Consider the following 27,828-nt stretch of genomic DNA (forward strand, 5'->3'; position numbering starts at 1 on the left):
TTAATTTCTATCACCTGCTTAGATTTGAGCTGTTGTGCTAAGGTGTGTGGAGGCTTTGCTCATTTTAGGAAGCTTTTACAGGGTGTGGGGATGCTAGGTTTAATGATGATGGGACATAAAAATTCAGTTATCACCTCCTTGGTAACATAAACTTTATTATCCCAAGTGTAGTGAGGATTACGAGAACCTGCCGGGATAGATTCAGCACACAATAAGTAATTGTTGAAAGTTTGTAACAGGAGCTGTTATACTAAGAATACTGGATATTACAGCATTGGTGTTTTTATCTTCTGTATCTCGGCTAATGAGAACCATCTCCACTTTTGTTTCATCTCTCTTACAGGTTTACGAAATTGGCGCCAATGTTTCTTGATCGAAACTTCAAACGGCTATCAAAAGTCAACAACTACTTACCTCCATTCGGCTTTAAAACGCAAGGTAAAGCCATTCATCACAGTTCACCCTCCACTAGTTTGTATGTTTATTGTGGATTATAGTAATTATATGTTCTGGGGTTTTAGAAGGAGTTGCCCATAAAAACAGAAAGAAGCTTCGAGATCCCGACTTTTTTTTTTTTTTGTGGTTCATGCTTCTCTCATGTTTTCCCTGATGCATGTCAGTCCTTCATTAGACCATTGTCTTCTAAATATCTTCATTTCTAGCTCTACAAGTTTTGGTGTAATTTTCTATTTCTTTGTTTTTTGTGTGTGTGTGTGTGTGGGGGGGCAAAGCCACACAGGACAGCTATTTTCACATGTTTCCCCCCCTCTTTAAATTAGACACCAAGCTTAAGCCATAAAGATTGGTGGAGTGCTCATTTAAAGTAAGACTGAGCATGTGTTCGTTTGCCACTGTTACGTTTAGAGGTTGTGTGGGAGATTGATGCCTGATGTAGTGCAGTTTTGTGCCTGTAGTGCCTGGTATCTCAGATATGAGCCAACAAGCTTTGCGTGTTTTCAGTATTAATCAACATCATATTCTAGCTTGCCAATATTTTATTTTGTTCAGTAGAAGCAATGGCATTCTTTATTTATCAGGGTTTTATCACTTGGCTCCTCATACTGTTTGTACTTGGCTACAGTCAGTACATACCAACCAACAATTTCAAAATGTCTCCTAAGAAGTTATTTTAACAGTTCAGACTGAATTTCCACTTGGTTTGTTTTGTATGAGTTGTTGAGAAAATCTGAGATCTAAGAAAAATAAGGCTCATTATTTCCTCTGTGACTTAAAGAATTTCTTTTTGCCATTTGTTGCAAAGTTTGTATTTTGGACATAATATATATAATATGGAAATAATGTATTTTTCCTTTGCATGTTTGTTTGTTGCATATTATTTTTGAAAAATGGATAATTATTAATAATTATAGTCTCCAAATAATAATGCAAGCACAGAGTGTTTACAAATTCCCAAAAGGGTTGCAGAAGTTCATTTACAATAGACACAAGAAACTGACAGAAATTATTTGGGGCTCCCAGGTCATGCTTTTAGCTCTGATGCTAATTGGTCTCATATCAACCTTTGTTTAGTTAAAGCTAATCTCCAACAACAGTCTTCTTTCTCTTGAAGGTGAAAAAATATGTAACTGGTCACTTTAATCACTTTGAGTGATTAAAGTCTTTTTGGAAGCAAGTCTTCTAACTTGCAGATGTAGATGGACAGTTAATTTGAGACCAAGCCCCTATAAATAGACTGGCACGTATAAAGTGCTTTTCTATTCGAAGCACTCGAAAGTCTTTCACTACAAGCCTCTTTCACCCAATCACAGGCAGTTTTTTTTTTTTTTTTTTCTATGCCGACCTGTCTCTCTGATGGATGCATCAGGACAACTTTAACATAATGCCCAAGGATACTTTGACATGCAGACTGGAGTGAAGGAAACCAACAACCTTCCGACTGACAGATGGCCAACTCTACCTTCTGAGCCATTGCCGGAGGTGGAGAGTGTGTCAAAACTGCACTCACCAAGCTGTAGTTATGGAATTGCCAATCAAATCCAAAATTTGACTCTACCTACATGGGTTCTCTCCCAGCACTCTAGCTAACAGTCCACAGACTTGGTTATTTACCTGGTGATTCTAAATTGTCTGTAGGTGTAAATGTGACTGAATGGTTGCTATCCCTAGGTTTTTGCCCTGAAATGGACTGGCAACCTGTCCAGGATGTACCCCACTTTTTGCCCCCTGACAGCTGGGAAAGTCTAGTACCTATACCCTGAAATTAAAGAATACTTGCTTTACTGCCTTCACAGCCAGCGAAGCACAACATGGTAATACTGGTAATGCTCTCACGGTATAACATTCATAAGTATAGGATAGATTTTTTTAATTAATTAACTTTTTTAAGTATTCTCAGGCAGTCAGTCCAACCTCCGCAGACTTCTGTGTTTGTCGTAACCTTTCAAGTGATTTACATTTATTTGCTGGATGAACTCTATCTTGGGACCGGAAAATTTGATGTCTTCTAACACTCCAACGTTAGCATGTCCGCACACAGTGTTTGCACTTGTTAACTGACCTTAACACACTCCAGCACTTCAGATATCGAACAAGTACACAGTACCATGGGAACCTAAGAGATAACATTAATCTGTCTTCACTGGCATGCTCTGTCACATTTTCCAATACTTACAAGCAGAAGGTAAAGGGAATGTTACCTTTGTGCTCTGGCAAGTTCTCCACCGTCAATTAAACGTGTACTCATGTACACACACAGCCACGGCTATCAATAGAGCGCTCCCTGTGTGAGTGTTACACCTGGTTTCTGTTTTCTCCACGGACTGTGATGGCAGTGGGGTTTCCCTTTTAGTGGTATTCATGTGGAGAGATGATACGTGTGGATCTTGAATAGAACTCCACAAAGGATTCCAAATTGAGACCACGGAGTAGCGCTGGTGGGTGGGAGTTTTATTTTTACTTTTTATTCTGCCAAGAAGTATCTTTGGGACACATCAGCTATAGCCTGAAGAAGGAAAAGTAAACGTTAAGCTGCCCTGATTTGGTTTCCGGGGGGAATAAAGCTACGCTGCCAGTGATCGCTCAAAATTCAGGATTAATTTAAATTTTAAATGAAAATCTTTTAAAATATCTTATTCCTGCAGTCTAAAGTGGACTTCTTTTTAAACTGTTAACAGACTGGAGGAATTTTGTGGTGTGAGGGTGTTGAACCATAAGTTTATAAATTCTTTGCAGTGCTATTTTTGGAGAACCTGTTGGGAGGAAAGGATGTGATTTGTTGTTAGTTGCTTCTGTACGTATCCATGCTTGTTTCCAGCTGTTATATTTAGTTTGGGGCATTAACTTTTTTTTTTTGTGTATGTGTGTAGGGATGAACTTTTTGATCAGAGAAGCTAATCTATCTTTGCAAATACTGATCCAGGGTTAGAAAGCTACAGCAGACTATTTAAAAACTGTGTCCTCATCAGGCAGCTCCACAGTTTTACAAGTAAAGGAGTGATGTCCCTGCACTATTGATGCTGTTTTCATTCTCAGCATGTCCACCAAATGAAATCACACCGACCGTTATGCAACTTTACACTTAGTTAGGAGGAAGCACAATTAAGGCAGCCAGACTGTGAGCTGCTGCCAAAGACTTGAACACATCTCACATTTGCAGTCATTAGCAGTTTTTTTTTCTTCTTTTTTTTTCACAGTTGTTAACTAATTTATCAAGGATAGTGATACTTTATCTTTGTACTGCAGATAAATTTTTGGCCTTTTTGTTTTTTGCAATCATCTTTCTTTCATCACAGGATTTGTTGTAGTGTTTAGTCGCCACTCTTTCCAGCAAAGTGTCTGTGTTTATGTGTTATGTGATGCTTCTGCTATTCGCCGGTGTTGCCAGTAAAGATTTTTAACATTTCAAGAGTTCCACATTGGACTAATGTCTGCACTTGCAGCAATTTGTCTTTTGGCACTACCACAAGACATGCTTTGCTGAAAGGGTTTACCGCAGGTACTTAGAGCAATTAGCTTCCATGTTGTCCTCTGAAAGAGCACACTACCCATTGTGATTTTTCACTTTTCACCCGCTCGGATCCAGGTGTGGTCCTCGGCCTTGTGTTTATGCTGCTCAGGGTGATACTTGACGCCAGACATTGACACCACATCCAAACAATAAGCTGTGGCTCTGCTCGCCTCTCTTCACTAGGTTAATCATTAGGATTGTTAGACAGGGTGGATGGACTATAATATGTCTTACAACCTGGTTTGAGGCCCCAGTCTAAACGCTCAGTCTGCAAAAAGAGGCCAAGAGAAACAACAAGAGTGAGAGTAAAGGCAGACGGTGTGCTGCATTATGAATATAATAAATGAAATAGAATGCTATAAAATAATGCCAGACTTTTTGTGTGTCTTTTAAAAAAAATTTAAACGATGAAGATGCAAATTGAGGATTTTATTTATTTATTTTAAATCACAGCTGTTAAATCCACGTAGTTACAAATTCCTGCAAATGTAAGATGGAACAAAAATAGGTGCAACTCTAATGGAATCTGCACATTTGGGATGTTGAAGAAGATGAGTTATAAATATAAGAGGTCTAAAAATGGTTAGGAGGAAGAAATGCATGCAAGATCTAATGCTGGAGCTATGACTCCAGCACAATAGTCCGTAGAACATGGCAGGAATGCACGCTATGGCTAAACATCGCCGTTTCTCAACCTGTGATCAGAGGGGTGCTAGCCATGCAAGGAGACGAGTACAACACCGGCCACTTAACCAGGAGAATGTGATTGTTTGAAAACAGCATTCCACTCTGAGTGCTTTTATGGCAGAGTTTTTACATACACACGCATACCATCCTTAACTCCGTATGGGTGTTTCTCTCAGATTCACTCCTCTCCAGAATACAACAGCTTCCCCTCCTGTAATCCCCATCACCACTATTCCTGAGGTTCACTGGTCACTCCTTATCTATGAGTGAATAAACGGAGGGTGGTGTTCTCTCTTCCTGTTTGAAGACCACCTAGATTGTTATATCTCGGGTGGGATGTTGAAATCTTTGGCAGTCTGTTTGGCCTTTAAAAGTGTGATTTCCCCCAGTTTGAGCTTTTCAAATATGTCATTTTCATTATTTGAGAACATCAACTCGTCTTTGGAGCTAAAGGGACGTTCTGAGCGCTTAAAGTGACTGACTCTGATGACAGAGCTCCATTTCTAGTGCCAGATTAGTAGATGGAGTATTTTAATGTTTGATACTTGGAGCATCATTCACTGCCGAGGTAAAAATTCTAAGCTTGGCAATGAATTTCACCCACATTTTGCATTTAATGTACTTGTGGATGAATTTTTAATGGGGATTTATTGTAGTATGGAGGTTCTGTCCTGTCTTTAAAATCCTGTTTTGTTTTCTTCTTTCTCTGCAGAGAGAATAATAGACAGCATTTTGACTATAACAAAAAATTACGGGCTGGGAGAGGAGCTTGACAGGTACCTGCACCCTACTCGTCAGCGTCAACATGAAGTCTCTTTTTGCTTCCTTGTTTCTTCTTAATATGACTAATGTCTGGCTGTCCTGCCTTCCAGTCTCAGCTGTAAACGATGCATCGTCGTGGGTAATGGTGGGATCTTATCCAACAAGTCTCTGGGGTCCCGAATAGACGAATACGATGTGGTGGTCAGGTAAGATACCAAAATAAAAGGGATTCTGTATAACAGCAGTGTTCTGTATAAGTTAAATAGTGTGAAGTTTTTTTTGGGGGGGGGGGGGCTTGGACAGCTTGAATTTTTAGTTGAGGGGAAGAAAATGTCTTCTGCATCATCAACACGTGACCAAATAGGAATGCATGGTTGCTTCAGTGAGCTGGGAATCGGTATTGTGGAATATCGAGAAGTCTCTGCTCTGTTTTTTGTTATTTGGGGGGGACTCAGTAACATACTTTGTTATGACCTTTTGTTATGCATACTTTATACACTGCCTCCACCTGACATCAGAGCTCACTGCAGGCAGACGGGCATTCCCTGGAGTGGAGCGGACTGTGAACTCTCATCAGCCCACAGGCGAGCACAGCAGCCCACTATTCAACTAAACGAGCTAGAGATGAAAATGGGAAACTCCAAAATAAAACTGGATGTACTGTTACCTTTAGTGACTGTGTCTGAGAGCTCACTTAACATTCCACTCGTTTCCAGAATGACTGTGGCTTACCCAGATGTTGTCAGATGTTAGCTCTTGTGATGAGGTTGCAAGCTGGGTTTTCCTCTGGCCAGTCTTTATGCATAGACCCAGCTTATGCTTCAGCACTGCATATGTGCTTATGTGTCAGCTGAACCTTCATGTGGAGGTTTTGCTTTGTCTTTCTGTTTGCAGACGTGCTGTTTTATCTAAATATCGAAAATAATAATCCTGTGCTTTTCACTATGCTTTTCTTAAATTCCTGATTCCACCCTTTGTTGTCTTTCTTGCGTTGACAGGTTGAATGAAGCTCTAGTAAAAGGTTATGGAAAAGATGTAGGAACCAAAACCACCATAAGGATTACATATCCAGAGGGTGCGATCCAGAACCCAGAAAACTACGAACAAGACTCACTTTTTGTTCTATCTGCTTTCAAACCACTTGATTTCAAGTGGCTCAGACAAATGGTCTACAAGGAGAAAATGGTAAGGACATATTTGAAGGGGGGTGGGTTGTTTTGTTTTTTGGTGTTTTTTTTTTTGTTTGTTTGTTTTTGTTTTTTCTTCCAATGAATGAAGGTTGAAATCTTGAACTTACAAACACAAAACCTGGAAGATATTTGAACTACTTGAGTATTAAAATATAAATGGATCCAAAATGCAAGCAGTTTTCATAGAACAAGATTCCTGCTTATGCTTGCATTCACTTACATTCAAATTCAAATTTTTATTTGTCACGTACACAGTCATACACAGTACGATATGTAGTGAAATGCTTGGACAACTGCTCGTGACCTAAAGACAACAAAAAAGGAAAAGGCTATGAATAAGATAGGAAATAAATATGAAAAATTAAAAAGGGTAAATTTAACTAGGAAGGAATAAAATATAAATTAAGGTTAAAAATGAAATAACTGTACAACACAAATTAGAATGAAGGGTAAATTTAACTGGGAAAGAATAAGATAAAATATATAAATTAAAGTTGAAAATAAAATAACTGTACAACCAAATACACAATATAGAACTATATAAGAATGTATGAACTTACATTCCTCACTCTGTATTTGTTGGTTTGATCAGCACTCAGCTGAATTATTGCGCAACAATTTTGTCCTCCTTTGAACATCTATATCAGAGCAGTATAATCTATAATCACATCCTCCTGATTACCTTCTGTGGAAATCTAAACCACTTTGTAAAAGAATAAATAAGAATACACAGAACTATGCCATATACTAAATTAATATTGGGAATGTTTTAGATGAATGATATATTCTTCATTGTCGGTTAATACTTGTACAGCTGCTGTTATTGTGTATATATTTATTTAGATTTAGATTTCTTCATACATTCTTATATAGTTCTATATTGTGTATTGTGTATTTTGTTGTACAGTTATTTTATTTTCAACTTTAATTTATATATTTTATCTTATTCTTCCCAGTTAAATTTACCCTTCATTCTAATTTGTGTTGTACAGTTATTTCATTTTTAACCTTAATTTATATTTTATTCCTTCCTAGTTAAATTTACCCTTTTTAATTTTTCATATTTATTTCCTGTCTTATTCATAGCCTTTTCCTTTTTTGTTTTCTTTAGGTCACGAGCAGTTGTCCAAGCATTTCACTACATATCGTACTGTGTATGACTGTGTACGTGACAAATAAAATTTGAATTTGATTTGAATGCTTAATGTGGAAAGGACATTCAAGGAAAAATGACCTTATTTTTTCCCTTTGCTTTGCCATGTAACAAGCCTATCACATGTCCCATGGAATATTAGTATTGGCACAGTTAATTGACAGGTTATGAGTTGCCCTATTAATCTCACAGGGTCAGACTGAATGGCCCAATTGTGTCTACGTTATCTATGAAAGTATTACCGAACATGGCAGTCTTTTAATACCTCCTCTTCTCGTTTTGTCCTTTTGTTAGAAAAAAGCTCTCTTGGCACTTTCATTCTGTTCTTGTTGAGCAGTCTATAATATATCTTTGACTGGGATTATTTTGAATCCACTTAGCTTAAAGTCAAAGGGCCTGCCTCAAAGTATTTAAGGGAACATACTAGAGCCTCCCTTTCTTTTCCTTTTTTTTCCCCCTTCCCCCCCCCCCCCCCCCTTTTTTTTTTTTTTTTTTAAAGTTGTAGCATGTTTTATATCTTTATGGATTTACATTATTGCTGAGTGCTTCTATAAAGCTCAACATATGCAGTGTTAAGCAAAACCAGTCCTCCCTCCTTCTGTGAGTGGAGGTCACAAATTCACCCATAAAGGGCAATAACTTGACTTGATTTTAAATTTGGACGATTTCCCCTTTAAGGCCATTCTGTGCACCGTTGCATCACTTCGAGCACTCTTCCTAGGTTTGAATCGCTCCCTGGCCACTTGCATGCACACTGAAATTTCAGTTGTCAAAACAGCAACACTTCCACTTGGAATTTCCAAAGTGGTGCTTATACACCACTTTGAAAATAGTCATTAGTTATTATTAATCCATGGCTTTCTTCCACAGTGTGCCTTTTATCGTGTCTCCCTGCCTGGTCTCACTTTGGGGGTTCTATTCTCTTTTATTGTAGTGTCTTTACCTTACAATACAAAGCGTCTTGAGGCAACTGTTGTTGAGATTTTGGCGCTGAATAAGTAAAATTTAAATGGATTTGTGAGAAAGGACAGACATACAGAGGTGTGAGTGGTTAGCATGCTTCTGGTCACACTACTGACCTTTGGGTTTGGACTCTGTGTGCTTTCTCTAAACTACAGTTTGGTGTTCAGGTCGTAGCTTTAGTGTCTGGCTCCAGTGATCATCCTCGACATGAAAGCTGCATCAGTTTGACACAGAAGTTGATGTTTGTCTGTGGTGAAATCTAAAAAGAGCACATGCAGGTGGTCATATTTGGATTTCCAGTGAGCAATCAAACTGTGAACACAGGAAGTGGTGCAAAGGTGCACACAGAGGTCTCCTGCGTGGGGAGGAGTGTTGAATTTAAAGCAGATGTTTGTTTGTGTGGGTTTTGGTTTTTTGTTGTTGTTGTTAATGTTGGTGTTGTAAAACTCACATTTGTAATTTTATTAAAAATCAGAGTAGGGAGTGTATTTTTAAGCAGGCAGAATAATCATTTATTTTTGTTGTTTTGTTTTGTTTTGGAAAAAAAGTCTCATCAGAAAACACAGGATTTGGGAAACCTGCTTTATTTTCTGACACAGCCGAGTGAATTTCAGAGACCGTATCCCAGCTGGAATTTTTACAAGGCGGCTTTTGTCAAAATAGAAAGTCACAAGTGGAAAAAAACAGAATAAGGGTGGGTGGGTGGGAATGGACAATACAGTTAGGGTATGGCATAACAAACTGAAACAAAGTAGTAGTGTGAATTTTGGTTAAAGGACAAAAGAAAATGGATAGGTGGAAAGGATAATGTCAAATGGAGTAAAGGGTTAACAGCTGAGGAAAGAGTGAGTAGTGGAAGTTGACGGTAAAATAAAATAAAACTGCTTTCTTCAGCCTTTGATAGTGCCCAGATTTTTGTGGCGTGTCAGATGGAGAGGACAGTGAAAATGGCTGCCTGGATAATTGATCTGGCCCCCGGCGTCTGACTCAGTCCTCTTTGATCTGCTGAGGAAGGAGGAATGCAACTCATGCGTTAATTATCAGGAAACAGAAATATCATCAGTGTCTTCTGTTTTGAGGCTCGATGACAGCATGGCAGAATAAAACTGACACATGTGCAGACACCCAGGTTTGACCTCCAGAAAACAGGAACATAATGGGACACGCTATTTATATGGCAGGAAATCGAATGCAATTCATCTGTACTGCTATTCTAAACAGTTTGCTCCATTTTTATTTTGGCAGCTTGTGCCCTTGAAACTCTTTCAGTGTAAAAGTAATCCATTAATGGATATCAGTGTAGTGAGGTGGTTTATAGAATTACAATCCAAAAAAAAAGCCCCTCTAACTGTTCAGGCTTGTTGCTAAGAGTCTACAGTCCTAGAATAGCAGAGTCGGTCAGTTGTGCAATCTGTCGGTTTAAACTGCTTTGGTCCAGATGTTAAATGGGCTGCCTTCCTCATTAGTGCTGACCGTTGCTCCCCGGTAAAGTCTCAGTGGTGGTAGGTGTTGTTATGACTGTAAGCCGATGTGTTTAGGGAATGCTTTAATTTGACACTAGTTTCGAAAGTTGTGTATAATAAGTAGCACGTCACGTTGGTTTAAATGATAAATGAACTGTCTGCAGCGAGCTTTTATGTGCTTATTTAAAAATGCATCACACAGGCATTTAATTTGTTTGCTCACATTAAACTATTTGGTAAGAAGATGCAGCATATACCTTTAGTGAAGCATGAAGCTGCTTGTGTTACTAGGAGAGCAATATCTGTTTGCTGTTGGATTTTCTGCCTTGGCACCAACATGAAAGAAACCCGTCAAAAGACTGATATCCTGTCTTCATTGTATCTCATTCACTAGCAGCAGGAAAAATGCAGAGTAAACACCAAGATGTTTTTATCTGCACGTTTGATTTCACCTCCCGTGATCTCAGGAAAAACGTTCCTTAAAAAAATAATTGTAATAATGAATTTTTTTAAATATATGCGTGCTCATTATTTTAAAACTATTTTCCTTTACTTCTTACCACACAAACAGGTATTTAATGGAATAAAACAATCATACTTTTGGTAAAGAACTATTTGCAGGAAATCCTCATCATGTAGCAGCAAGCCCCCCCCCCCCCCCCCCCCCCCCCTCCCCTGCACCCCTTTACTCGATCCATTTTGTTCATGCTAGAGGGTAACATAATGTAACTCTGGACAGTTGTCCTTCGGGAGCTTTCACAGCCGGGAATTTCTTTGTGTAACCTGCATACTTGGAGCTGGAAGGGATGAAAAACCTTTTTTACTTGCCTTCTGTGGTTATGAAAGCAAGTGTAATTTTTTTTTTTTCCCTGAAAGGTTAGTGGGTGGTACACACTTGCGCAGTTCCGAATGACTCAGCTAGCCGGTGGTAAATGTGCCGGACTATCCTTCATTTATTGCAGATTTTCATGAGCCTAGAGTGCAGTCTTGGAAAGCTGGCCAGAATACAAATTAGCAAGACAGTTTCCCAATCTGTTATTTAGAGTTTCGGACACTTCCACAAACACGCAGACTCACGCAAAGAAATCCAGTCGTGATCACATCTAATCCTTCTTCCTAATTGTGCCTGTCCTTTTTAATACATACACAGTCCCAAAGCATCACAAAGCTTCCAATTTCCCTTATCCCTCATTGTCTACCTGATTACAAGCTAACTTTCTCACTCTGCCTTAAAATTGGACCCCACAACGGCAACAGGCTGGTTGATTGCCACATTACATGCTGTTTACACATGTGCTCAAACGCGATTTCCACGATTGCTGATATAGTTTTTTTTTCTCTCCTGGGTCTAATTTGCAAATTTTTTTTTCTCCTTCATGCACAGTGTGCACTCACAGTTCATGCACACACAGCCTGCATGTGTTTGTATATGTGGGGATATTTTTAAACAGATCCAGTGAAAGATATACAGCCGGTGGTAAACACGGGGTTTGAAGGTGGAGTGTCGGTGTTCTATCTCTCCTGTTTGTTTACAGGAGCTTTCGCTGCTGGCTGCAGGGCAGAGAGATAAATGATGGATGCAGACAATTTGTCGAAGAAAGTACTTCTCCTTTAATAGAAATGCCGCCAGGGGTTCTTATTCCAAAGTAACAAAATACTATAGTGTAGCCAATATTTCTGTCTTTTGGTAATGCCAAAAAAATCGAGTGTAGCTAAAATATCGAGTCTCTAGAATGGCAAGGGTCTCCACATTATTGAGAAATTTAAATGTAAATTCCCGATGGCTGGAATACTGGTGTGAGCCAGTGAGCTGTGTCACCCCGTGTGGTGCCCAGATTTTTGGGTTTACATACTTGTCATTTTATCCCAAAAAAGTTTATTGCAACCCTTTCACTGTGGATGAACTGCAGGAAGGTATATGGCTCTTCTTTTAAGCCCAAACATCTGTGGAGAATCCCCCAGTTGCATGCATACATGCATTCATAAACATTTACATACTTGTAAACATGGATTCTGAACGTGAACCAAGTGACTAACGTGGTGTCCGGATGTCACTGATTGCCACGAGTGTTGTGTTTCAGAAGTGCTTCACCTACATAGCCTGCTGTGATTTACACTGGGACCTGTACACTGGGTTCCTTTGGTGCTGTGTTCCAATAGAGTGGATGTTGATTAATGATGTATTTATGAGAGTTTAAGGCGACCTATTAATTGTCAAAAGGTCACCAAAAGAACCAATGTTTGTGTTGTTGTGTTTTTGTTTAGTTTTTTATTCATTTGTTTTTGTTTTTTTTTATATATATATAATGAGATACAAGCAGATCCTTGTGACACTGCTTGTGATCTTTCAACACGTCACCTGTTATTTCCCAGAGACTTTGCTGCACCTGCTGGTTTTAAAGGTTGTAGTGTTGTGAAGCGGTGAAGCATTGGCACGATTTTCATCTTTGCAATCGTGGAAGTTTGAAGATTTGTGCTTCCCATACCGAATAACCTCAGAGAGACCAGGAATCGATCAATCACTGTGACCTCAATGGGAGGAGAGGTTGTGGTATGTGTCAAGAAAACAAAAAACACAAATCGGGGACCGCTTCAGATTCCCTCCTAAAAACAAAGAGGGGGAATATTATAAGTGGACCTTTAGTAACTGTAATCCCCTGCTGCGCACCTCCAAGTTTTACTGCTACCTCCCTCCATTCAGACATTCTTGCACAAATGGCTCCTCTTCAGAGGAGCACTTAAGTGGTAAGACACTACCACTTGTAAACTCAGAGACCTGACATGTACACAGTGCTAATGACCTCCAGGCAGCTGTAATTGTGATTGTTCGCAGTTTGGGGCTGCCGTTTCGTTTTCAAAATTGCTTTAAGTCGGCCCTCCGGAAATTCGGTCCACCTCGTCTGAGCCGTGCAGCTCCACGGCACAAACATCAAACGCAAACACATTCTCGCTCGGTAAGTTTACAGGATTGAAAAACTCCAAAAAGTGTTACGGTTGTCAATCAGGGAAGTAAGGCCATTCGTTGCTATTGAAGCAATACTCTGAGATCAATCTGAAGAGTAGTCACATGTAAGCTAAAACTGAAAACCGCTTCTGGTGACGAGATTGTTTGGTTTCACTGCTTGTGGCAGATGGTTTACGCTGAAGGCATTTAAAGCCACTTGTAGTAATCCTGCAAATGTGAAACCTTTTTCCCTTTATCCCCCATATTTCATTGTTGTTCCGTGTGTCTGCACTTTTTGCTCGGACCCCCAGAAGCTATAGACTGAGCTGGCTGTTTCACTTAACACAGCGGACCACTTTAGTTTTAAGGTGAGTTCAGTTTTGGTTTGGGCTGGAAACCACAATGAAACCAAAGCACGCTAAAAACTCTCAATGCAAGGCTCTAAACCAAAGCTGTTGCTTATTTGAGCCTTTTTATGCAAGGACACAGGATACATACCATTATGTTTATGGACAGTCTAATTTAGGTATCTCACCAGCACATGATCTTAGTTACCTTTTTCGAGATTTTTAGCTCTGTTGTTAACGACCTTTTTCCTTGTACCATTCCTTTTTGCTTCACTTTTTCCATTTGTTTGATCCTTTCCATCTTTAGGCTTACAGTAGGACTTCTCCTCATCCTGTGGCACGCTTTAATCCTCTGATTCAAGATCCCTTTTTTTTTTTTTCTTCTTTAATGGTTTATGTTATTGTGATTTTTTTTCCAGCAGCTTTGAAATCACAAAACAAATACACTTAGCCTTTGTAAGGCTTCAGCTCAAGCTGACAAGTTACCTGTACTCTGCCATCTACTTTAATCGTACATGCTTTTGTTTGTGGTTTCCGAGGAATCAATAATAGTCCTTTTCTAATCTCAACAGCCTTACTGCTCTGTTGGTACATCCTCTTCATCCTCAGCACAGAAAAATCAGTATTGCACAGATATTATCGCAACATCACTGCATTGATATAGTGCTGGGGATTGTCTCACACAGTGCATACATTTAGAACTGCATTTCCAGCTCTCTGCACTGTGTGGTAAACAATGTTTATAATTAGCTCTCAAGAAATGCCATGAATGTTGGCTGTAGTGGACAAATGTGTGTAATTCAGAGTTTGAGGTTAAGCCAGCCCGAGCTGTATGCTGTGCTTTGATGTAGCTGTATAAGCAAGTATAAGCTTGCTGTTCCTGTTATTTGGAGAATTGTTGAATCTGTGAACTCATCATTTCTGCTCATCTGCGCTCAGTTCAGGCTCGTTATGCTTTGAGATCCACCTTCTGACAAGACGGCAAGGAGTTGTATCATCTTTTCCTCAACACGGTTGACTGGCACTAAGCTGATTTTTAAGTTTTTGTAACTAAGTAATGTTGACCCCCTCTAGGATCTATCTCCTTGCATTGCAAATAATTAACTCACCCAGTTCAGGTTTGTTTTAACAGGTGCTTTATTGGAGCACACTGCCTTGTGCACACACTTAAATCTAATAATCTAAACCAATTTAACCATAAAGCTGTCACAGGAGAACGGAAACAGTCATTTCCTCTTTGAACACAGCTCAGTGACAGCCCAGCCAGCCAATGCAGTACACGTGTGTTCACCTTTGAGCATGTGTGCGTCCGTCATTAGCAAGTGGTGTGAAAGACTCTTTCCGTAGCTTCCTATCGTGTCTAGGGCAAAGTTACAGCGCTTTGTTTTGAGAAACAAATGCGTGCTCACACAGAGGTTAGCAGTTAGTCCACAGTGGGAGCCACATCCTGTTCCCTTAAGGCTATTTGTAGGAGCTTTAAGTACAGATTGTACGCTACTCATCGCTGGAAGTGCAGCCTTTTCAGTGCTGCTTTAAAGCAGTTTCTTTTACTCTTTATTTACTGGATACCTATCTTATGTCATTTTGATGTTCATTGTTCTTTGCTGTGTGTTTAACCTTCAATGACACATCCAAAACAGGGCTTATTGTTTGAAAGTGAAGTTCTTTCTCATTCTGCTCAGCGGTTTGTCGTCCTTCTCGCATATGTTTCATTTGTAATGTACCAAATGTTTCCAGTGGGTGGCAGGTGTTTACTGCACGCTAGCTAGTTAAGCACCAAGATTATTTTGCTACAAAGCCATATTAATGTAGTACATGCAGGATGTGGTTTGGTAAACTGTATATAATGTTCAAGCCCTAAATGTGCCTCTGTAGAAGCGCAAGTTGGCCATAAAAATAGATCAGTTTTCCACTTCCCCTTAATTCACCTTAAATTATCTCTCAGGTACAAGGAAGTCTGTGGAATTAATAATTTTCTTTTGGTATTTTAACATTTATTTCCTGCTCCTGTGATGTGTTCCTGAGCCTGTGCGTTGACTCTGTACAGAACTGTCTGGTTTTAATGCAGTGCAGCCCGAGGCTGAACATCACAGCCATTCATGACTTGTTTTCAGTCTTGTTCTTGTGCACAGGAATGCCACTGAATTCTCTGAATATTTTTTATGATCACTAAAACATTTGTAGTTTTATGTTTTGTTTTGTTTTTTTTCTAAACCATTTGCTCACCAAGTTTTCACAGCATTTTGAAATCCACCATATCTTTCCTTCTCAAAGTTTGGGATCAAGTAAATCATTGCTGTCTGTTTTTTGTTTACATGTTACAAAGTGTTACAGCGTTTTGGAAAACAGGGTTGTGAGCAGCTTCCCACATTCCTGAACTCATAAACATACCCACCGTTCCCATCCTTCCTAACAATCCCAAATCCTTACATACTAATTGCTCATACATTTCTCAAAACCACCTGTACTTGTCTGATCTTCAAAGAGATCCCCACCCTGTGACATTTGTGTGTATGTGCATGTCAGGTCATTGCTGTGTGTGTGCGTGTGTGTGTTGTGTCATTAGCTGCTCTCCTTCCTAGAATAAAGAAAAAAATGCATCACTCTTTATTCAGCATACACAGACCTGCACACATCCAAACAGCTCGGCTAAATAGATTTCTGGCAAACACAAGCTGTGTTGACAGGAGAGATGAGCTGCTGTTCCTGTCGCGGCTTGCCGAGGGCACAGAGCTGGGCCTGCGTTCAAAAAGAGCCGCCACTGTTGAACCCACAAAGCCATCAGACTTGTTGCTACTGCCTCTGCCAACACACAAACACACACACACACACACATTGCTGTATCAAAGGCACCCAGGCGAGTGTTTGACTGTTTGAACAGGTGATTCACATTGGCTTCATGGATCTGAGGAGACAAGTCAATCACACACTGTTAATTTGTTACTTGTTAATTTAGTGTAACATTTGAATTGAATGCAGTAAAGGAAGCTAGGACTCAGGATTCACTTGCATTATGTATAAACTTCTCCAAGGGGGAGCTTTTTGTCTGTCTCAGTTTATTAATATCAGTCGGCTGTTCTGGAAGGACCAAGTTGGGCAAGTGCCTTTCATTAGAGTTGCATAATTTTATTCAGGTGGTGTTACTAGCATGTCTGACGGGTTGTGCTTGCGACTGATGAAGATTTCCTTGTGTAAAAAGACCCGAGGTCTCTCGGAACACCCTCGGGTCAAGGTGTGATTTTGTGATTTTCTTTCTAATGCAATATTTACCCAGAGATGTTGAGTATGGATAGGTTCCCAGCAGGGTGTCTGACTTCAGACAAAAGTGGGTCTACAAAAGATTTTTTGTCAAAATCAATTATTTCACTAATATTGATATTTCCAGAAGCCTGAGAAAATTGTAGGAAACAGAAAGTCTCCGCACGGTAATGGAGCAGTTTTGCTCCAGAGTCGGTGCATATTAACACGGCAGCACTATTATCAGCACCTATAATCATTCTCCTTATTTGGTGTTCACTTAGATTATGAAGTATTCTTTCTCAGAAGGAAAATGGCACTAAAGCCTTAAAGGTTCAACTGTGTGTCGCACTATTGTCTTATCTAAATCTTCTAAAACTTTGATGAGGACTTTAGTGCAGCCTCTCGTTACCACTCTAGGGCAACTGCATCTCTCACAAACTGCTAGACTTTCCTTCTGATGGGTCAAAATTGCTGGTGTCCTGCAAACAGCAACCCCCAACCTCCCCTTCATTCATTAAAGGTCCAGAAGTAATTTCCCCAATCAGTGGTAGACGGAGCCTGGCTTCTGGTTTGCTTCTTTGTTTAAGGAGGATAATCTTTTGTTGATGTTTGGTTGGTAAATTTTAGTTGCCTATCACCAATGCCATCAATTGAAACCTTTAGTTGTTGTTTTTTGTTTTTTCCCATTTGTGCCTCTGTGACATGTCTCTAATCTGACAGTGTAAAATAAATTCTTTACCATACACAAACTGACCTTTTTCTGCTGTCCTCCATCTTTTTACTTTTCAGAGGGGCACAGATGGCTTTTGGAAGTCTGTGGCTCAGTCTGTGCCTCGGGAGCCGACAGAGATGAGAATCCTCAACCCCTACTTCATCCAGGAGGCTGCCTTCCAGTTCATTGGCCTGCCATTCAACAATGGCCTAATGGGCAAAGGAGTAAGTAACAGTGGAACTTTACTTTTGTTTTAAACCTTCACTGTAGGTATGTTGTAACTGCACACCCTTCTTAAAAAAAACAAAAACAAACAAACAAAAAAAAAACCTGCACTGTGTCCAGTGGTGTAACCTGATGTGCACCCCCCTTGAAATGTAACTGTGCAGTCCAGACAAGGATAAATGCTGGCAACGGCGTCGGCCAGTTACGTAGGCTACATCAGATATCGACTTTGTATGCATAGATGAGACGTTCATCTGTTTTTGTAAGAGAATGAGAGCTCGATATCCAGAAAGAATGGGGAGGGGATTGGACTGTGTTTCCAAATGAAATGCAGAATAATTACAGTCCCACTCGTCTGCGCCCTGCTTACACAAGAGTCTTTTTCCTTTTTCTTTTTTAAGTAACTAATTGAAGAAAATATACACATGTTATATAATCTGCTGATTCTGGAGCCATTTAGGGGCTTATTTTGCTGTAAGTTATGAGCAGAGTTCATTCTTGGAACAGGAGCTGCGATTAGGGAGCCACGGATCTAAAGCGTTCCGATCTTTCACTGCATTTTACTTCGGTACATTAAAAACTAGTGAATACTCGCTGTAACCCGGCGCCAGGGTGGATCCCTCTGCCGTGTCATCCCTTTAACCAGAGAATATTTTGTTTAAGAAGTAAAGTGATGAAATTTAAATTGGTGGCTATCAAATCGATTGCAGAGCAGAAAAATTACAAACTAAACATCAGACTGTTTGAAATTAAATACTGGTGTGCAAGTGTATATAGTGTGTGTGTGTATGTGTCTGTGTACACTTGGCAAGTAAAGGGGGGATAGGGGGAATTGGAGGGGACATGAGGAGTGTATCACCCTAACACCACCCTCTGGGGGCCACCAAGAACACCCCTGCATGAACTCAGCTCTGCAACATGTGTTGAACATGTGGGCATCACATTATATATGTGTGTGTTTGTGCGTAAGAGAGCGAGTGCATGATGATCTGTGTGCACGTTTGTGTTTGTGTCTGGGTGTTTGCAGGGCTGTCTGGCTGCAGAGTTGTATGATTTGGCACATTCTTTCCCTAGAAACACTTTACCGTTTCTCCTCTGACCATCACAGTGTATGTTTATGTACATGGAAATTAATGAGGAGGACTATTTGTTATACTGGTGTTTATGTTGAGTGTGTGTGGCTGCATGTGTGTAAAATAATCTCTTATTAGAACATGCAGTGGGGGGTTGGCCAGCTGCTGGTTCAGCTCCACCTACCCTGAGGGCTGCAAATCAGGGTAATGATTTAAATAGGGCCTCCCTCCCTCTGCTTTCTTCTGCACCCTGCATTCCCCCCCCCCCACACACACACACACACACACACACACCCTCTGTTGTTCTGCAACATCCTCACACACAATCAAACACACAGAGGCCCTTTTACCTACCCCCCCAAATCCCAGATCTCTGGCACCCCAGGGCGGTTAGGAAGCACAGCTTCAACCCTGTAGCTCAGCGTGTCGTAGCAGGGGTTTACAGGCATCACATCTCAAAGGTAATAGTTAATCACCAAGTGTTCAGAGTCAGTTAGCAGCAGTGAAGTAGAACAAAGACAGAAGTACCGAAGACGGAGGGAGGGAAGCAGATACGAGAGTGGTAGAATACATCTGTGTCAGATGCAATGAGAAAATTATAATAATAATAGGGTAGATTTTCTTTTGTCATACCTGTTTTTCTGTGTGTGTGTGTGTGTGTGTGTGTGTGTGTGTGTGTGTGTTGCCCGCACCTGTGTTTCTGCCACAGAACATTCCAACTTTGGGGACTGTTGCTATAACAATGGCACTGCACAACTGCGACGAGGTGGCGGTGGCTGGTTTTGGTTACGACATGAACAAGCCCTACGCACCTCTGCACTACTACGAGTCTGTCAAGATGTCCGCCATTAAAGAGGTGAGCGTTCGCACATCAGCACTTATTTCACTACAGGGTAATCCAGCATTGGAGGCACTCTTTAAGATTTCTTTAAATGAAATGCGGAACGACGTGGGCTCATTCCTAATGAGAACAATATATTCTAGCTGCTCCTTACCCTTTGGCCACAGTAGAATAACCAAAGTAACAACTGTAGACTTTGATTAGGAGGGACCACCACTCCTGTGAAGGAGTGCGAGGGGGACGTGAAATGGCCTACAGCCAAAATACATTCACTACAAAGCAGTCACTGTTTGGACTTATGGTAATATTAGTCCAAGAATTCTTTTGGGGTTCAACTTCTCCCATTTTTTTTCTTCTTTAAAGCCAAAATTATAACCGTTATGAGCTTATGGGAAGAAAAAATGCTTGGAGGTGCTCCGGAGTGCTAAACAGCTCTTTGCAGTTAGCTAATGGTTGTTCTACAAATATTTAAGATTACAAGGGACTGTTAAAGCTGCAGAGGTGTCAGGAACATTTTGTCTGATAACTGCGCCATCAGCTCAAAGTCTCTGGATGTTTTGTGAAAGGATTAACTTTCCAAAAAATATCCCTTCACTGATCCAATATCTTCTATAGTTAAGATGTGTAAATGCCATAGTATGCAATACACAGTATTTCAATACTTTTTAAACCATTCAGTGACCCCTCGTGCCCTTCAGATGGATGTAGACTACGCCCATCAGAATCAGGAAATGCTACATTGTAAGATGAAAGCAATCACTAAACAGCTTGTTGTGGAGTGATGCTTCAAAGAGGAAAAGCATGCCAGCCACATGGCCACAAGAGAGTAACGGCCACCTCGATACTGAGGTTTAAGAGCTCAGGCAATTCTCTTAATTTGTCACCTGTCTGTAACTTTACGTCCCATTTGACTTGGAAAATTAAGTCAGAGCTGCTTTCATGAAAGATTAAGAGCACAGATTAGTGGAAACCAGAGAAAATGTCTGGGGGGGAAAAAAGGGAAACAAACCCGTACGTATATTAAACCATAAACAAAATGAAAGATTGGTGAAACTTCCTGATAAATTAAAACATAAATTCATGAAAGATGAAAAATGAAAATCGTCGAACTAAATTTTTAGATTGAAGTGGGAACGGTCTTTCATCAGTCACTTAAACGATCGTTTTCTAAACGTCCTCATGACGGAGCTCTCTCTGCTCCATCACGTCTGGATCTCTGTGTTTACACTGAAACCGAGCTGAATCAGAGATGTCACCCCTGCGCTGACATGTGTAAACCATGAGCTCAGTATGATGATAACCTTTGTCTAAACTCCCAGTAAACCTTTGGCATTTATTGTCATCATCTTCATCAGCATTGTCATCATCAGCCATACATGGCTAATTAATGTTAATGTTTTTAGCCTTTCATTTTTTTTATCTCTGTTGTTTGGAAAGCTTAACCAGCGCCTGAGGTTTTGATTTTTCTGGAACTTTAGAACTTAGGCCTGTTCTTTAACTGTCTGGGTGGAGGATTAAAATCCACAATACATGTCTATCTATGCATCCTCATTTTTGTCATCTCAAAGCTGTGCTTGGAAATGATCTAATTTAAACTGATCGGATCAATAGTTGATGAAATGACTGTGAAAACCCACAGAGAATGATGACCTGAGGCTGTGGAGCCATTGGCATCTTTCTGCTCATCTTCCAGTTTTGATTTTATGGTCGCAACTTTAACATTTTTGTCATGTGGAGTTTCACTAAAGAAAGAAGTCGAAGAGGAATAAAGTCTTACAGTTATTATTTGGAAGTTACCCAAAGACATGATTGCAACCAATGCATATGTTGCCCTGTCTGTCCCGTGTCATGTGTGCAAAGTGGATACGGACAGACTTTTAGTGAAGCTGGGAAGGCATTGGGGTTTTTTTCTACCCTGCTCCTCCTCGTCTTTTAGCTGCTTCCTATAGGGGTCACCACAGCGGATCGTCATTAAAGCTAATGAAACACCATAAAACCAGCCAGAGTGGAAGCTAAAAGCAAATAGAGCAAACTGTCTCGAGTGCTTACATGCTGGATTCCATATTAGATGACGACCCCACAAGGTGCACTTTTCAGTTTCGCTACCTCTGAGTAGTTTACATGAAAAACGCCAACTTGTGTGCAAATATTCACAAATTACTGGCAACCAAATCTGCTAGCGACCAAAGCAGCTGGAAGGAGCTTTTCATGGTGGACCTTTTTAATGATAGCGATTGCACGTAACCTTAAGTAAATATTTGCCAACTGGTCGCGGAATACACGCTTTTCTCTCCCAACCAGTGGTTGCCAGCAGGTTGTTATTGTTGTTATTGTATTTTAAATGTCATTGTAATTTTGCTGTTGACTTCTGCGAAAACTGCAGGTTATTGTTCTTTCAGGCTGTGGCGTTTCCCATCATGTAATTGTAGGAGGCTTGACCCAGACAGACACACAGCCAGACCTTATAAGAGAGTCTTGAAGCTCTCCACTTTTTTTCATTCTCTCTCATAGGTCTCTTCCTCCACCCTGTGCCTCCTTTCTCTATATATTCCTTCTCCTTTTATCCCTAACTATCCCACTGGACTGAATTCTTATAGCACAGCAGGACAGAAGACTGACCACCATGGCTTAACACATGCTCCATTGTTGTACACTTGAACACCCACATGTATAGACACTGGGGATATAGTAACCCTAAACTTAACATACAGTTTTGTCTGGCACTGTTGGAAAATGTGCTGTTTAATATGCCTCCTCCCACCACTTATCCTCGTGTTTCATCTGTGATGTTGTATCTTTCTGAACATGTCCTTTCCTTTGATTATCCTGCAGTCATGGACACACAACATATCCAAGGAAAAGGAGTTCCTTCGTAAGCTGGTGAAGGCAAACGTCATCAAAGATCTGACCAATGGTATCTAAGTTTACACCCGCCCACAGTCTCCCTCCGCCATTCCCAAAAGACTACTAGCAGGAAGCTGGGAAATGGATTGACTTTTTGAAGAAGGAAAAAAAAAACCCTCGAGTCCGGGTGGCCTGCACACTGCCGGGGTTTTTATATCAAAGGATATTTAAAAAAGAATAAAATACAGGAGGGATTCTGTGGAGAGACGCGCACACACGTGCCTTCTGAACCAAAGACTCTTGCTGATTGAAGCGGGGGGAAACGAGCATGGGGGGAGCACTGGATCTGCATAGTTTTGCGTCTTATCAAAAGACATTCGCAGGAACGCTCCGCCGGCCCCACACTGCAGTGTTTACCACTTCAAAGCCCCGAGTATTACATGAATGAACAGTAAGAGCAGAGGTGACACTTTATGACCCACAGAAGTCAGAGTTTAGCTTGATGTTCCGGTCAGTCTGGTGAAGAGACAGAAGACAAAGGGATGGAGAAGGACTATTAGAATGTGTGGGGATGGTTGAATATTAGCAGTGCCAAATGTACCTCGTAGAGAGAAGAGGCCACCCCCCTCTCCTTCTGCTGCCTGAATGTATTCTTGTTCCTCATTGTAAATATCAAAAATAATTTTTACTGTGCTTTTTAAAGCGCTGCAGCAGCTGCCCTGATCCTCGTCTGTCACTACTTCATTCATTCATTTTTTTCCCCCCATTCTGTCCTGACTTAAAAACTAACACGTGCTCCACCAGATGATCCCTGACACCCCCCACCTGTCACAAAGACTGGTGTTGCTTTGACACACTAATATAAGCTTGCGGCTCCTCATGCTGTTTGCATCAGGTAAGAAGCCACCAAAAAGCTAAATATTAATGAAGACTGAAGCTCTTTGAGGTATTTAAAATTGAAGTTTATGTGAGGTATTTTAAAACTCTACATCTTCTTTTTTTCAATAAAGATGCTATCTTTTGTAGTTTTTAAAGTTGACCACCTGTAAGAGAGAAAGTAAGACACTGCAGTCTCCTCTTACTTAATCCTATCTTTGTTCATGAGACATAAAGTGATCCAGGGTGTTTTATGGCATCCCTTTTCCATTCTCCTGTTGCTGCAGAGGTTTTGTTCTTCACTAAATGGTGAACTCTTAGATTGTGGAATATATATTATTGTTTTTTGTTTATTTATTTTGTTCCAAAGTCCCAGTGTTTTGGTCACAGGCAGGCCTGCTTTCTGTTCTAAACAAAAGTTTGCATTTGTGCTTTAAACTTCAGCACCATGTGCTTCCCCAGAGACTGCAGCATCATCTAGGCTTGTGGCAGAAGTAACCGTGCGACTGAATCTGCTTTCAACTGGATGGGTGTTAAATGTCTGCACCTCTTCATTTTCTTTGTTTTATGCAGCGTTTGTTAACACAATACATGTGACCTTCTGTGACAGCGGGCGTTAAGAAAGAAAGGAAAAAAAAAAGTTCCACAGGTGATAAATGCCACCTTCAGTTTGAAATTAATGTGCTGCTGAGGCCTTTGCACTTCTCACATGGAGATCCTGTTGCAGGCTTCTCTGTATTTTAACATTGAACATATTCGTGATATCACACACACACACACACACACACGCACGCGCGCGCAATCTCCTTCAAACAGTGAGGGAGAGCGAGAAGATGCATATGTTCATCATATTATATGAATGCGATAATCAGCTTTATATAGTGATGGTGCATTTTAAAAACTGCTTTACCAAAGCAGGGTTTATTTTACTTTTTTTGTGAATAGGGTTTTCTCCAGTTTTCTGTCTTTTTAACTCTTCTATTGGAAGTGTAGATTGTATACACATACACACACGCGCGTGATGCATTGCTATTTTTGTTTCCTTCATGCTCATTAGTTTCCACACGCTGCCAGGGTCGTGCATCGTCACGCCATGCACAGTTCCTTTCGGAATGGTTCTCCTGGGTTTGAAAATGGATACTTTTTTCTTTTTTGGAAAACTGGGCCCCGTTTGGGCCTTTGTCTGAGAGCAAAAGGTACAGGGAACATCTGAGCATTGCACTATCATGAGGCACTGTCAGTGCCTTACACCTCATCACCTGGAAGCTGTAGCGAGGAGTGTGACTGCTGTGAAAGAGAACAAAGGCAGCTGATTCCGGTATGTAGGCGCAGCTCCAGCTCCGGGTCAGGACAGGTCTCATTCCTGGGGTTTGGGACCGGTCCACTTCATGTATGTACTGTATGTACATTGTATACAATCCAAGGTCAAGTTGAAGCCCTATACTGTTTTGTTTTGTGTTTTAGGGGGAAATGATGTATATATTGTACTTTAATAAACAAGATGGCTACTTACATTAAATCATTTGAAAACTATGATTTAAAAAAAAAAAATCAAATATTTGCTGTTTGAACCCTAAAACACAGAAAACTACTAGTATAGTCTTCAAAGCTACCAGTCTAAGCAGATCCTTAATTGGAAAGGAGCCCATTTCTGTCTTACTTTTTAGGTTTTTAATTTTAATTTTTAAACGAATGCTGGATAAGTTCACATGTGTTACGTCCAAATTGCCTTTTTTCTTTTCTTCTAATCTGTTCAAAATAAAGCAGAATGTATTTGCTTTTGTTGTTCGTGGTATTTATAAATCTTTAATTTTGAAGCATTAACAGGAGGTCAAAGTGATTGAACGTGTTAATTCTTTTTTTTACACACACGTGCACACACACACACACACATACAGTTACAAAAGGCTTTCTGTTACCTAATAAAAAGGTTTGTAATGGAACTTTGTGCGTGTGGTCTTTTCATTTTATTGTAAATGACCTTATTGGAGACATGCATGAGTGTCCAAACTGATTGTTTGTGCAGGAAATTAATTTGATGTGGTTGGTCCACCTTCTGCTTTTAATCTAGCTTTTATCACAAAGTGCCAGCTCTGGGCTCAAATATGTCTGCGGCGTGGCCCTCGGTGTCTTAGTCTGGCATGCTGATAGTGGAGCAGTCCTCATGAAATGTGCAGCAGGTTGGAACACAGTCTGCCTCCTCCCGTTTCAGGGGATACAGAGTGCAGGAAACCCAGTGGAGATGAAGGAGGGATGGGATGGAGCAGTGCGGAGAAGGGGATTTCCTCCGCTGATCTGTGCTCTGTATCTCCAACCTGCAGAGCCCGGGGAAATCATTTTTCAATCCTCCAGCGACCAGGCTTCCTCTCTAATTCACTCCTTTTTCTCTTGTGTGTTTATCTCGCTCCCTCTGTTACTCGTTTCCCATGTTGTGCTCTGCTGCACTGTTCACTTCTCCCTCTTCACCTGCTCGTTGCGAACAGGGATCAAGTTTCACTGGAAGTCACGAGGGACTCATTTGAGACACACAATGAATACACGGTACTATTCAGCTGCCGCACACAAACTTTCACTTCCCTACAAACGTGATCATAAACCACAGCTGTGAGGTGAAGGAAGACAAGACGCCGAGGGCCCTTAAAGCGCCTCCACAGCGTCCCATCCCATCCTGCTGTTAATGGGGTGCCAGAAACTTGCCCCCCCTTACACACACACACACACACAAGTCACGTCTCACTGGTCACCGCAACCGCAGAACTCGAGCTACCCTGACTCGACAAATTTCCAGACGTCCACAAGGGTGGGGTCGAGTGCTCTCTCCCTCCCTGCAGCAAGGGGAATATTTGCCACCTGGGATCTCCCCGAGGCAGCTGGCCGGCCCGGCTGGCTGGAGGAGGCTGCTTTCGCTGGTCCGGTAGACAGGGTATGAGCAGGCCTGCACCTCTTCAGCCGACGGACTTTTTATTCTGAGCGACAGGTTCCCCCTGGCCCCACCTCCTCTCTGAAGGCTTGGAACAGAGAGGCCACGACCTCTGAGCCTGAAATTCAAACTCCTCGTAAAAAGAAAGTTGGAGAGGGTGAAAACACCCATTCAGACACCCGTTTCTCTCTTCCCCTGCTCTGTTTAGCTAATGCCGGGTCAGCTGAGATGAACATTCCCACACAGTGTCGTTTACCTTTGTCTGTGGATCGGACACACCTACAGGGCCTGTCATGCTCCTGTAATGCAGATGGATGTGTCTTCCTTTCCCGTCGGCATCTGAACTTGTCCTCTGCTGTGGCTCATTCTAGATCAGCTGAAAGTTGATACGTATTGGATTATGGATGGAAAGATGTATATGTATATATTTTAATGGATATTTTATTCTCAGAGGAAAATAAATATATATTATTAGTAGTATTTCCTGGCCCGATTCTTGATTATCCAAAGCAATAAACAAAACCTTGTGTGCATAGACGTTTGACTATTGATTGATTTGATTCCTTAGCTCATCCCTTCAGCTGTGCCTCGAGAGATAGAACTGAAGCCACTGACACTGTGAAGTTTCACCGCTGTTTACTCTGCGCACGCTCCATCCATCCATAATAGCAGCCCCAATCAAGCCACATGCCGACGCTTTGCTTTATGATTTGTTTGTATGAACAATGATACAACAAATCTGGTGGACGCCTGCAGGAATGCAGCTTTGAAATGCTGGGATGAGGCGGTAATTACTGGAGATTTATCAGCGCCGTGTGTACACTTGTTGAGCTAATGTGGAAACGGGGTGCTGTGCAATCTGCTGTTTTGCTGCTCTCCGAGCTTCATTGTGCTCTCTCTCTCTCTCTCTCACAGGTGTGGCCTGGGGGCTTTAAAGTCAGAGTATTGGAAGAGAGGAGTTCCCACTTGAAAAGTGAAAACAAATTTAAATGTGGGAAGAAGCCCAAGAAAAGAGAGTCACCTTTTGGATAAAGAAAGGACAAATGGGCGACAGGGGCAGTGACCTGTGCCTCCAGAAGAGACCAGAGAAACGTTGGAGAGAATACAAAAATATACTCCGAGTCTCCTTCACATGACAGCACTCTTCTCTCTCCCCTCTGTCTCCCAAAAAGTGATTTCCAATGCTTCTCTGTGTTTTCTATGTGTAATACCTTTGCTTATATTGCTAAGTAGACTGCAGCCAACAGGAATTAAGAAGGGATTATATATAAAATAAAGAAATGACCTGTTTTGCAAGTATCTCTATAACCTACATTACAATCAATCCAGTCCAATACCTCGATAGAACTGTTAGTTGCAATTTCTGCTTCCCTCTCGGCCAGATCTCTCTTAAAAAAAGACATTTTAATGTCAATGACACTTATTTTACCTGCATAAATAAAGGGTATATGAAATTGATGTCGCCAAATATTTATTCCAGCTGTTACCTTGTAATCGGAATGATCTTTCTTGCTCAAAATGGCTTGAAATTATAGGTCAACAAGCCATTTGCGGTAGTTCAAATACATGCAATCACTTTTTGCAGTAATCCAGTGCCTGCGTGTGTGTTTGTGTTTGTATG

The 27,828-nt window shown here is 40.9% G+C and overlaps 1 protein-coding gene across 10 annotated transcripts in view; it reads left to right on the forward strand.

Moving 5' to 3' along the window:
• st3gal3b (ST3 beta-galactoside alpha-2,3-sialyltransferase 3b) overlaps positions 1 to 25,230 on the forward strand; it is a 39,616-nt gene extending 14,386 nt beyond the window's left edge. For all 10 annotated transcript variants that reach the window (XM_082514194.1, XM_082514197.1, XM_082514190.1 and 7 more), the window contains 7 exons: positions 344 to 438; positions 5,367 to 5,430; positions 5,527 to 5,622; positions 6,415 to 6,601; positions 17,506 to 17,652; positions 19,436 to 19,582; positions 22,400 to 25,230. In XM_082514194.1, the coding sequence (XP_082370320.1) occupies positions 344 to 438; positions 5,367 to 5,430; positions 5,527 to 5,622; positions 6,415 to 6,601; positions 17,506 to 17,652; positions 19,436 to 19,582; positions 22,400 to 22,489 (826 nt within the window). In that variant the 3' untranslated portion in view covers positions 22,490 to 25,230. The remainder of the gene's footprint in view (positions 1 to 343; positions 439 to 5,366; positions 5,431 to 5,526; positions 5,623 to 6,414; positions 6,602 to 17,505; positions 17,653 to 19,435; positions 19,583 to 22,399) is intronic.
• Positions 25,231 to 27,828: the final 2,598 nt, after the last annotated feature.

Source organism: Aulonocara stuartgranti, assembly GCF_965226115.1.
Source record: "Aulonocara stuartgranti genome assembly, chromosome: 18".
Classification (NCBI taxonomy): domain Eukaryota; kingdom Metazoa; phylum Chordata; class Actinopteri; order Cichliformes; family Cichlidae; genus Aulonocara; species Aulonocara stuartgranti.